The sequence below is a fragment of the Chaetura pelagica genome, unplaced genomic scaffold (genome assembly GCF_000747805.2).
Source record: "Chaetura pelagica isolate M959 unplaced genomic scaffold, ChaPel_1.0 scaffold109, whole genome shotgun sequence".
NCBI lineage: Eukaryota > Metazoa > Chordata > Aves > Apodiformes > Apodidae > Chaetura > Chaetura pelagica.
This window is the reverse complement of record NW_009970725.1, coordinates 3,233,777-3,245,896: the sequence shown is the minus strand read 5'-3', so window position 1 is coordinate 3,245,896 and position 12,120 is coordinate 3,233,777. Positions and strand designations below refer to the sequence as shown.

The following is a 12,120-nucleotide window of genomic DNA, read 5'->3' as shown; positions in this document are numbered from 1 at the left end:
CCTACATCAGTGCTGAAATACCATCTTAGCTTCTGTTATGTATAGCAATTAAACATCTCGTTTAACACCTATCAATGTCTGTTTTCATGTATAATAATAAAAATCCAGTAATTATTGTTCGGTACGTGAATATTACTTGGCTTTCTTTAGAGGCAGTACATCATCATCTGTTAGAAATATGTCATTATATCTCTTCAGAAACTTAATCAGTGTTTCTGCACTTATTTTCTCAGTTAAGTGGGATGAATAACCACTAGATTAAAAAATGCTTGTTTTTTTAAATTTGTTTTCAGATATTATAGTGTTGGTTTTTAAAATCAAATGCAAACAAATGAAAATGTTTCAATCTTTCTCTTAAAGTTTAAATGTTATGAATGTGATTTGTGTTAAATGTTGCATTCTTGAATTGTTGTTTGAGGGAATTTGCCAATCAATTTTATGTGGATTCTTGTTGAGTAAAACTTGACAATGAATTGATTTTGAAATGTAGTGGGTCTGAGCAGTACTGTGCTTGAGAAAAAGAACCCAAATTAAACCATCTCAAACTAAAGATAGCCCTTGTATTTTCTCTTTTATAGTTTACATTGCTATCACTTGGTAGTAACTAGCTTCCAATGAAGTGGTTAGTTGCTTCAAGGCAATTTGAGTGCCAGGTAAATTAATACATGATTATCTTTGAAAGTATATTCAGCAGTTGCTAGCGCATAGCATCAAAACAATTATTTTTACTTTGTTTTTCCTTAATGTGAGCAGCATTAATTGTATTCTTCCCTTTTCTCTAGTTAAAGTACCTCGTAATTTTCGCTTGTTGGAAGAACTTGAAGAAGGGCAGAAAGGAGTAGGTGATGGTACAGTAAGCTGGGGTCTTGAAGATGATGAAGATATGACACTCACCAGATGGACAGGAATGATTATTGGGCCACCGAGGGTAAGTGTGAAGAATTAAAACATTTTTCTTAAGTTTTTAGGCAATACAAAATGCCAAAAAATTACTTTTCTACAGTGTAAAAGAATTAGTTAAAATTGAATGTATGAAGTTGCAGAAACACAATATATTCATGTTAGAATTCATCGCTGCCTGGCATGTTAGTGTTTTCAGTCTAGCCTCCCCTTGTACATGTTTCTGCAGCTGTCTGTATAAGCCAGTTGTGATTTGAGACTTAGTTAGGAATACAGCTGTATTTCCATCATTGCTGATCATAAGTGTACTATGTTAGTACAGTAAACAGGGTAACTGTCTTTACATGGTTTATCGTATGTGCCTAGTAATTTCAATTCAGTAGCAACTTGCAACTTTCACAGCTTTTATCAAAGTCTTTCAGTATAGCAGTTATGCAATTCAGTTGTCTCATGCCTAAAGACTGAATAGGTTTTCATTACTTACCATAGAATCATAGAATGCCAGGTTGGAAGGGACCTCAAAGATCTTCTGGTCCAACCTTTCAGGGTAATATTATAATTTATGTGAGGTGGCTCAGACTTAAAACTGTCCAATGTGGGGTAATCTACCACTTCCCTTGGGAGACTATTCCAATGTTTGACTGTCCTCATGGTGAAAAATTTACTTCTTGTGTCCAATTGGAATCTCCTCAGGAGCAACTTGTGCCCATTACCCCATGTCTTTTCCACGTGACTCCTTGTAAATAAGGAGTCTGCATCATTTTGGTAGCCACCCTTTAAGTACTGAAACATTGTAATAAGGTCTCCCTGAAGCCTTCTCAATATGGCAGGTCCTCCAGTCCTCTGCTCATCCTTGTGACACTTCTCTGGATTCTCTCCAGCCTGTCTGCACCCATTCTGGGGCAAGGACCAAAACTGAATGCAATACTCCAAATGTGGTCTGACAGACGCTGAGCAGAGCGGGATGAGGACTTCTTTATCTCTGCTAGTGATGCCCTTGTTGATGCAGCCCAGCATCCTGTGGGCTTTCTTTGCTGCTGCACGATTTGCCCCTGGTAAATCCATGTTGGCTTTTCCCAGTCATGTCATTCAATTGACTTGGGACTTTCCCCAGGAGGATTTGCTCCATGACTTTCCAGGGACTGAAGTGAAGCTGATAAGATATATAAACAAAGTTCAAATCCTTCTGGCCTTTCAAGTTCTGTAGAACGTAATCTAGATTGATAAAACCTGCAAGAAAGTAATTGCTTCTAGTGTCTGAGTATCAGCCTCATCATGTATGAGTGGACACATCATTACTTGGCATGTAACTTTTGTGCATACGTTCTCATGAGTTATGGTATGATAGAAAAGAACTTTAAATGAGTATACTTCATGTAGCTCTAAGTTAACATATGTCTTTTGCTGCTAATATGACATTACTATCTTGTGTGTCCTTCAGTGCTGTAGGGCTTATTAGAAGATTTATCCAAGACAAGAACTGAGATAAGAAATTGGCCTCAATGAAGATAATGTCTTCCAGAGTTAGATTCAGTGTACCTCAAGCTCCTTTTGGAAGTCAGAGTAATTATAACTTGTAGCAGACTGTTCTGTCTATCTGCATAATTGTACTGAGCTCCTAAGATTTGGATGCATTTGTAAAGAACCAGTTTAAAATACAAACATAACGATGTTACTAGCTTCTGTGGGATTAGAGTCTTTGAATACTTATTGAAGAAAGTTTGTGGGTGTGTGGGTTTTGAAAAGAACTTGCAAATTGGGGCTTACTATAAAGTAGTGTCTCCCTGACTCTCCAAACACTCTCCGGAACTGGCTATGTGTGGTTTCTGGTTCAAACTGAGGTAGACCCCTTTGAAGGAGGTGATTATTATGTAGGAGCCCATATATTTAAAATAAAATAAACAACAAACTAACCTGGAATGCACTTTTTATTCTGGTCAATTTATATTGCTGCCATTTTATTTTCTTTATGAAAGAGTGCATGCAGGTAATATTTTAGACTTGCATGACCCTTCTCATCTGTTTTGTTTTGGTTTTTTTCTTGCTTCATTTGAAGGATGAACCAATGGGGTTGGGGTGGGGCAAGATCTGTTTTGGAGACATTTTTCTGACCCCCCAAAAATGTATTTTTTTTGTGTCTTGGGAAGCTACCTAGGAGTGCTTGGCTTACAGTAAAACAGTGAGTTGAAAAACCAAGGAAAATTGAGAAGCCACCTGGATAGGAATGAGAATGAGTGCCGTTCTTACTATTTTTCAGAGTTGCAAGCAGTGTATCTACCTTTTGGCCTATTTCCACTGTAACTGACAGCATCCCTCTCTGGGGAAGTGAATTGTTTTATCTGAGTGAATAATGGTAATTTTTGTTACTGTGTTTGCTTGCTGTGGTAGCAGCTCTGTTGCCTGTAACAGGGCAAGATTATAGGTCCTTTAGCTTTAATGGGAATAAGAGAGAACTTTTTTTATACCATAGGGGGTCCTGCTTCATCTTGGCTTTTTCTGACCCACTTGCAACTGAGTCTCTGTGGCTTCTTGAAATTATAGGACACAGTTAGGGTGCTTCAGTAGTTCAATTTCCACTCTGCCTTTTAGTTGACCAGAGGGGGCTGTCATAACTTGGCTACATGGGTGATACTTCTTGGATAGAGTGACAGCTGGTTGATGCAGAACAGCTTAAAGATGATACTTGTGGGAAGCTGAGAGGCATGTTACTGCTTTGAGTGCATGTTAGATGTGTTTGTTGTGCCAATGGCAAGACAGGTGTAGAAACTGGACTTACTTTCCTTTTGGAGCACAGAAACACGTGCATCAGTGACCAGCAGAGGCACTGACACTTTTTGTTATGCATGGCTGACTTGACAAGATTTTAAAAAAAGATAAAACCATATTCTTTTCTAATTGGATATTCTCAGAATACATTTGCACTTAGAATGACCTATTCCATGGTCATTCAGAGTGATGTCTTCTGTAAACTGGCTGTCACTTCACTGTCCAAAGTTTATAAATCCTCCAGTAAGCCAAGCAATCTGTAGCTATGGAAGTCTTGGATGTCCCTGGAGTGTTAATTACTTCTAGAATGTTTTTTGCAAATACTGTTTTCATCTTCTTCTTGGTTATGTCTTAACTGTTGAGTTATTGGCATTTTTGTCTTTCCCCATTTCCCATTTTTTTTCAATGTTAGATTTATTTTTTTTTTTACAGGGGAAAGGGATCATTTCCCTAAAGATTATTTATTTTCTCTTAGCCTTGTACTGTACCAAAGTTGTTTTGAGAATGAAGGTGGGTAGGAGGGATAAGAGTAAATGTGAATTAAAAAAATATGTTCTGTTAAAACTTTTGTATGGTACAGTCAGTAAGTAGAATAACTTATATGTATTGATCAAGTAATCGATAGAACTAAAACAGTGGAATATCAGTCAGTAATTCAAGACCACCCACTGGTACATGATATTAACAGATAAAAAATTATTTCATTATTTCTTCCTCTTTATTCCTCTTGCCTTTGCTTTGTTGTTGTTTTTAAATTAATACTCAGTTTTCATTAAGATGCATTAGTCTGTCTTTTTCCTTTCTAGACAAACTATGAAAACAGAATATACAGTCTGAAAGTAGAGTGTGGACCTAAATACCCAGAAGCACCTCCTACAGTTAGATTTGTAACTAAAATTAATATGAATGGAATAAATAATTCCAATGGAATGGTAAGTTGAAATGGTAAGATCAACCATGTTGTTAATCTGTACTATAAATTACTTAAATGAAAAAAAAAACAGGTGAGGAATATGCATGTTGATATAGGTTTCATATTTAAATTTTACAATGTAAGTCTTTGGTTTAAATAAAACTTTGGTTGCCTACTACTTCAAATCTTTCAGTACTTGCAATACGTTAGTGGTTCTTAGTGGCGTATCCATGAGATGAGCATTATTTATAGTATTGAAACAGTTTTTTCTTTTAAATGAAGATTTTAGTTTTGAAAAGAAAAAGGTATCTGAGCCATGTTTAGGTATTTCCCTTATAATACTCTTATAAAAGGGAATTAAATTCATATTGTAACAGGAGCACTGCAAACTTTATCTGATGTTTCTGTTAATTAGAAACAGAGGTTATTCCTAATGAGTCACTCTGGAATAGTAGCTCTACTATAATGAACCAATGTATTTAACCTCTCGTTTTGTTTGTAATGGGTCTATTCAAATCCAAGGTGATTCTGAGCTTCAGTCTTAAGGTCCTTTGATATAGATGGTAATCACTTTCATTGTAGAGATCAATTTGCAGTAAGTTACTTTCACTGATCCAACAGTGGCTGTGAGATGAATTCATGTACGTGAGCAATGACAGCAGCTCAAGCAAGTTAGTTACTGCTTTATTCACTAAGGACTTTAGTCCTGTGAATAACTGAGGTACCTCATTGCTCAGTAGAAAGACTTGTGGGTGCTCTTGTATTTGCTGTGGTATGTGAGTAGATCAGCAGAAACTACAGTAATACATCACACTTATATGTGGGTATGATTGTCTAGTGAATGCAAAGTAATTGGTTAAAGTAATACGTTTTTAGATTTTAAACAATTTGCAAAATGTAAAAGAAAGATGGACTTGCATTTGTGTAGTTAACAGTACTAAAATGTGAAACTTAAGTATCTTGATGTCTGTAGAGGAGAGGATTCTTAGGGGTTCATTTGAGCTCATTACATGCTAGAATAGTGTACTGGTTGGTCATCCAAAGCCAGTGCACTTAGACTTCAGAAATAACCGAAAACTAATTTGAAAGTACTTCTTGTATAGCAAACAACTTTACCTATGATCTTATTAAAATTGCTATCTACCAACCAGCTGTTGCCCTTAATCACAATGGTGGTTTGTGGCCCAAGTGTGTGTATGTTAAGAGGTTGTGATGCAGCAGAGCTTTTGATACAATATTATAACCTCTATCCCTGGTAACATACATTATTCTGAATCAGTCAAGAAGCATGCCCTTGCTGCTTCATCTGTGCATGAATGACAATATAGGTGTTGGTTTCCAGAAGCAGACTCTCAGACCTGCAGAGCCTGAATGCTCGTTCTTAACCAAGTCAGTTGGCTTGAGCTTTTATTTGGAGAAGTCTACACTTCTCAGCTTGCTGAGGAATGGGGTGAACACTGTGACAGGAAATCCTTCTGGTGGTTTTAAAAGCACTGTTAAAATCCAGTCATTGCTACAGGAAAGCTTGATTTTAATAAGTTTATAACTTATACAAAACCTTAATTCAGTTTTTCCCCAGCAGTTCTATAAACTAGTTTATCTCATGAAGGATTTGCTAGGCCAGTGAATAACCTTTTTAAAAAATTGTTTTTAATAGGACTAGATACTATTTTTAATGCACACAGTACAGTTGTGCCAAATGTGTCAGATAAACCAGGGGCATCTTTAGCATCCCCAGAACAACTCACATTGCTGCTTCCTATTTTAGTTCCTTCGTGTTTCTTCCAAGCTGTTCTGTCACTTTCTGATTGTCTTTCATACAAGAGATCATAAGCAGTTTGCTGCATTCTTTGAATGAATGACAGGGTTTCATTTTCAGACAAGCTCTACTGTCTGTGCTCCTGCACTCTGTTTTTTGATACGTGGCCAGCTTTTGATCACATTGGTTAAAGTTGAGAAAGTTGGTGACTTGCAGAAAAGACACCTGAGATAAACAGCAACTGATGTTGTATGACATATTAGTATTATCATACTTCTCAAAATATTTGTAACGTTGTTAAGGAACACTTTGCAGGAGGTGTGTACCAGTTAACACCTGAGGAAAAGCAGAGACCCCAGTGTGAGTTTAGAGGGTGATAATTTCTGTTGAGTTGGAGTGTGGAGGGGGAAGCTAGAGGTGAATATGTGCTAGAGTTAATGGTAATCTAAGGAAGCTGGTTTAAAACTGCCTTCCTGGCAGTGGTTCTTGACCTTCTTGACTTACAAGTCCTTTTATGCTTTGCATTAAAAGTGCACGTGTGTAATTTAATTTATCTCCATTGATAGTTAGAAGTTTTTTGACTTTCGTGTGATTGTTCTGAGAGAAGTTTTGCTTGTAAGTAGCTTTTCTATCAGCCACATAACTTCACGGATCCCAGAGATCTCTGTTCCTTAAATTTAGTGCAGGAGTGGGCTACTTCAGGAGTATTTTAATGGGAAAAGACTAAACTTAAGTGCTCTGAGGCACCGTCTTCAATTGCCTCCTTTTTCTTATCTGCAAGTTAATTTTGGTGTGTTTTCTGCTTTTTCAATTTGCCTATGGAGCTACTGAGTTTGGAGACAGATTTAGGGTACAAAGTTCAGAAAAGCTAGTCCAAGTACTTACATAGGGTTGGACAAAATGCCTTTATGTGCTAATTGCATCACTGTTGTAAAATTGTCTTTAAATTATTATGCTTAGTACTGCAGGGTCTTGTGTCTTGGAGACTTGAATATCCTGTATTGATAAAACACAGGTGGCATTCTGACATGCTATTTATTTTCACATGGTCTTTTGAGGTCTGATTTTTGCATTCATAAGAGTGCTCTTCAGCAGTCTGTCTTGCAGATTTTGTGATCACTTCTGTTTGTTTAATATTTACAACTGGAAATATTTGTTTCCTTTAAACTCACTTGGGACTGTCAGCTATAAATCTGTAAGCTGTCCTGCAGCTATTCCTTTGAGTATGTTTATTGTAGACTAAGCAGTTTGCTGCTTCTTAAGATGTTGGGAACATTGTAAACACTCAATACTTTGCAACATTATATAAAATTATTTGCTTTCATTTAAATTGTGTAGAAAAAATTATGCGCTATGCATATTGCTTCTCGTGATATTGTTTCAAGATTTACTCTGGTGTGCCTCCAGAATAGAATAGCCTTCAGGTTACTGTTTTCAGCTCTGTTGGCTTTTGTGACCTTGGCATTTCTCCCTCTTTGTCCTCAGATTTGTACTTGAATATTACCTAATGCTTCTGTGTGATTTGGACATAGCTTGTGTAATTTTTCCAAATATCTTATCATTGTTCTTAATAAAGTGAATTTATTGTGCACTAACTTGGAAATAAATTCTGCAACACGTAGAACAGAACCCAAGCCAAAATGATTCGTGCTGCAAGATGTCATAAGAGTTGGTGATATGCAGAGTAGAGACTTTAGATAAACAGCAACGAAAATGTCACATTCAGCAGTCTTTATGGAGAAAACATTCATTACATTGTTAGAGTGTAAGGGCTGTGAATTTGTTGCTATAAATTCCCAGCTAAGAAAGAAAAGCTGGAGGACTTTACTTGGAAAAGTCAGGTCTCACATTCCAGTACAGCCAGTGTATGTAGCATTGCATTGTTTGAACAGGGCTGGTGACAGACTGACATGTGCTGTACTTGAGATAGATCTCCAGACTTGAGAGAGCCTGCAAAAGGAGTCGAGGAAGAGTCAGTATGGAAGCGAAATTGCCAGGCTGGAGACATTCATTTGGGGAGTCCCAGAGCAACTGCCTTTCCAGCCATTTTTTAATTTTTTTTTTTAAACCCAGTATTTGTATAAACAGATAATTATATTAGTTTTCTTTCTCAGACCTACTAAAATCTAAACCTCTTTTTCTTCTTATCCATGTCAGTTCACCAGTGGTCTTCTAAAACAGTTTGTTGTGACATGGGCTTCAACCCTCAGCTGCATGTCTTCCCAGGTTGGGAATCTCACACCCATTACCTGGCTCTTAATAGTTGTTTGCTGTAGTATCTTTACCCCTTTTTTTTTTTTTTTAATTTTTTTTTTATTTTTGGCAGCTCAGTTGATACATAATGTTATCTGTCTTCATCTACTTCAGTATAAAGCATTGTAATTCATGCTAACATGGATATTTTTTAAACTACTGGTCTGCCAAAGGACTGACTTAGACCAATGTACTCGGAGAGTAGCCTGACATTTTGTTCCATTTTGCTAAGTTGAAGAGGAGGTCAGATTAGGCTGCAGAGTATTAACAAAAGTTTGTGACTGTGTCTGCATGTGCAAGGTGGGAAATAAGCTCTTAAATATCTGCAGCTATATGCTAGTTGAACATAAGATCCAAGTCCTTGTTTCTTCTGTTACTGTGATACTTAACCACCATTAAGTTTTTCTTCTTTCTACTGGAGCCCATAAAGAAGTGTGGTATTATTCACTTCTCATGACATTTTCTGTATAGAGAGCAGTTTTGAGTAGTGTGATATTTACTGTTCTAGCTTTCAAAATTAATTTGTGTTGTTCCTAGTTTGTTTGGTCCAGTTGATTGGATATAAGCTCTGGAGTGTTCTTTTAATCTTAGCTAGAAGGATTGGAGAGGAAGAGATCTGTTAGAGTTTGTACCTCAGAACTAAGACTAAATGTTTCTTTAGTTAAGCTGCTACTTGATAACACGGTGATTCCTTACCAGAATTTCCCTTTTACTCATTGGTGTTTTATCTTATTGTCTGCCTTTTAAGAAAAGAGAACCTGTTTTCCAATTTCAAAGATTATTCTGCTCTGATATCGCCTCTTTTATTTATCATGTTAAACTAAATACCCCTTTAAATAAGAAGTAATAGCAGTCCAGAAATTGCAATGATGGTCTGACGAGTGTTACATGCAAACCTTCCTGTACTAGTTCATAACTCATGTGTATTCTAAATTGGCATGGTCTTGCTGCACAATGGAGCTTTCCTTTTGGTGCACTTTTTTTCTTCCTGATTCATGATGTTTGCAGTAATTACTAAGTAATCTGACTGCCTGCTATAATGTGGTTTGATGATACACTGTCTCTGTCAGCTCTGCTGACTTAAGAGTTTCCTGATTCTGAGCAGAACGTTGTTTATGTGAAGTGTAATGCTTATAGTGCTGACCTGTGAATTGGTCACTTCTTTCTGAGGTGCTTTTTTAAACCAGGTGGGTTCTGTTTGTTCAGGTCAGAAGGTAGCTTCACATTCATCTCATGGTTCACCTGAGCTGTTAGGCTGTATCACCATTAAAGGAACAAGTGCTTAGTGAGAGGGAGCAGAAGTTTCTTGTGCTAACATTGCTGCCCAGACCAGCATATTGTTAAACCTTGACTTCTTTTTCCTCCTCCAAAAAAATTTTGTCTCATCTGAGAATAGACAGCTTCACTTCAAACGATTTAGAAATAAAACATCAGTGTTAACATTCTTATTTCTGATTCGAGTGTTGTTTTTTCTTTCAGTTTGCCCTAATTAAGACGGGATAAGAAGCTTCTTGATGTTTTATGCTGCCTAAATTGTAAAGCAGTAGTTTCCAGCACTTTTATATCTGTATGAGCTACCTGTGGTGCTCTGCCAGTGGAATTCAGTAGTGTGCAATAGCCCTATTCCTGTGGATGGGTCTGCTTCGCAGTTGCACAGCTCTAGGACCCCCTGTCATCTTAAGTTCCTCTTTACCAGGGGCTGGGTGGCCAGGACTTCCCTGCTGCCAAAACAATTCCCAAGCTGACTTTCAATTGCTGACTTTTGCATGGAAACCTCCCTGTTATAATATAATTGTGTAAATTGTCCCACAGGTTTTATAAACGCATAGGAGAAGTCCCATGTCCTTTCCTTTCAGTTCATATTCAAATTGGTAAGTGATGTACAGTAATCTTCACAGCTCCATAAGGTGGCTTACTGTAAGAAGGATTGCAAAGAACTAAGAAATGTCCAAACATTATGGATTAGTTACTTCAATATTTTAAGCCATTTTGTAGTATACATAGTGACTCTTGATGTATCAGAAGCATCATGTAATAGTGATGTGAAATAAATCACTAGTGATACCTGTGGCAAGAGGAAAAACAAGGGAAGGGTATTCTGTGGACTCGTGTGGCAAGGTTTTAAAGAACTGAGGAAACTCCATGTGTGTATATTGGCACAATGAAGGTGATTACTTTTTTGGGGGGTAATCTGAAATTTTCCTTCTAATACTAGTATCAGCACAGATGGAAGGGTCCACCTGCATGGATTTTATTGCAGAATCTGTGTGTAAGTATATGATTGTTTTTCTTAAATGACTTCATGCAAACAGGGACTTCACGCCCCAGATAAAGTGTCAGGGAATGCTTAGGCTCTGTCTTAGAACAATATGTATGGTCAATATGTAGAGATTTTGTATTACATCATATCTTACAACTTCCTCTTCTTTTTGCAGGTGGATGCACGGAGCATACCAGTGTTAGCAAAATGGCAAAATTCTTATAGCATTAAAGTTGTACTTCAAGAGCTAAGACGTCTAATGATGTCCAAAGAAAATATGAAGCTTCCACAACCTCCAGAGGGACAAACTTACAACAATTAATTTTAGCTGATTCTCAAACTTCTGTCTTAAAACAACAACCTTCTACTCATGTTAATGTCTTGATTAAATCTCACAATGCAAACACCCACACATTAAAGAATTTCAGCTGGTGTACATGACCTGGACATTTGTAAGAATATATATATTATATGTATGCCCAATATGTTTTCAGGCACTATGGGAGAAAAAGGCAGCACAATTATTTTTTTTTTCTCTTATCGAGGCACTGTCATTTAAGCATAAGCCTGAAATAGCCTAAAATTGGAATTCAGGTCTTACAAGATGAAAGCATGACAGGAAGAGTCAGATTGCTGTGGAATAATATATGTTACTGAAAATAATCTCTTGAGAAGGCAAAATATCAATGGCATGCTTTATCCATCTTGCTTAGTAAAAGAGCTGCAGTTAAATTTGTTTTAAAGTAGCGGGTACAGTGAATACCGTTGCTCATCTTGTTTAATTTTGCAAGGGTGTGGGTGCCGACTACTAGTAGTGTCACAAAGTATGTTCAGGATTGTTTTGATACCTGTATTTATAAAATGGGGGGATTAATTTCTGTTAAGCAGCTCCTGTGTGTTACATGTATTGGACATGGCAAATATTTGTTTACAGTCTTTGTTCTAATAAACCATGCATTTAAGTTCTAGTGAAACAAAGGAAATGTATGGATATGTGATTGAGATTAAAGTTAGTCTTAAAATGTAAATAAAATGTGGAAAGTGTCTGAGGCTGTGCCATTTCTATAATAGTGATGTAATATATGTACAGTAACTTGCAGAAGTAGTGGAAAGCCAAACATAATATTGCTGCTGGTTTTACATGCACCTTTTATTCTTACCACTTTTATATGCTTAGTTTACTTGAGAGGTTAAGGTATTTTATTTGTTGCAGAGGAGTGAGTTCTGTCATCTGCAGTACCACTTCTTCGGGCAAGTTTGCGTTGTATG

General features: G+C 36.9%; 1 protein-coding gene across 1 annotated transcript; it reads left to right on the top strand.

Moving 5' to 3' along the window:
* The first annotated feature begins 781 nt into the window (after window positions 1-781).
* UBE2V2 (ubiquitin-conjugating enzyme E2 variant 2) lies at window positions 782-11,897 on the top strand. The gene is made up of 3 exons (XM_010006814.1): window positions 782-928; window positions 4,473-4,598; window positions 11,027-11,897. The coding sequence occupies exons 1-3, from the start codon at window positions 884-886 to the stop codon at window positions 11,171-11,173; spliced, it is 318 nt and encodes a 105-aa protein (XP_010005116.1). The 5' UTR covers window positions 782-883; the 3' UTR covers window positions 11,174-11,897.
* The last annotated feature ends 223 nt before the right edge of the window (window positions 11,898-12,120 follow it).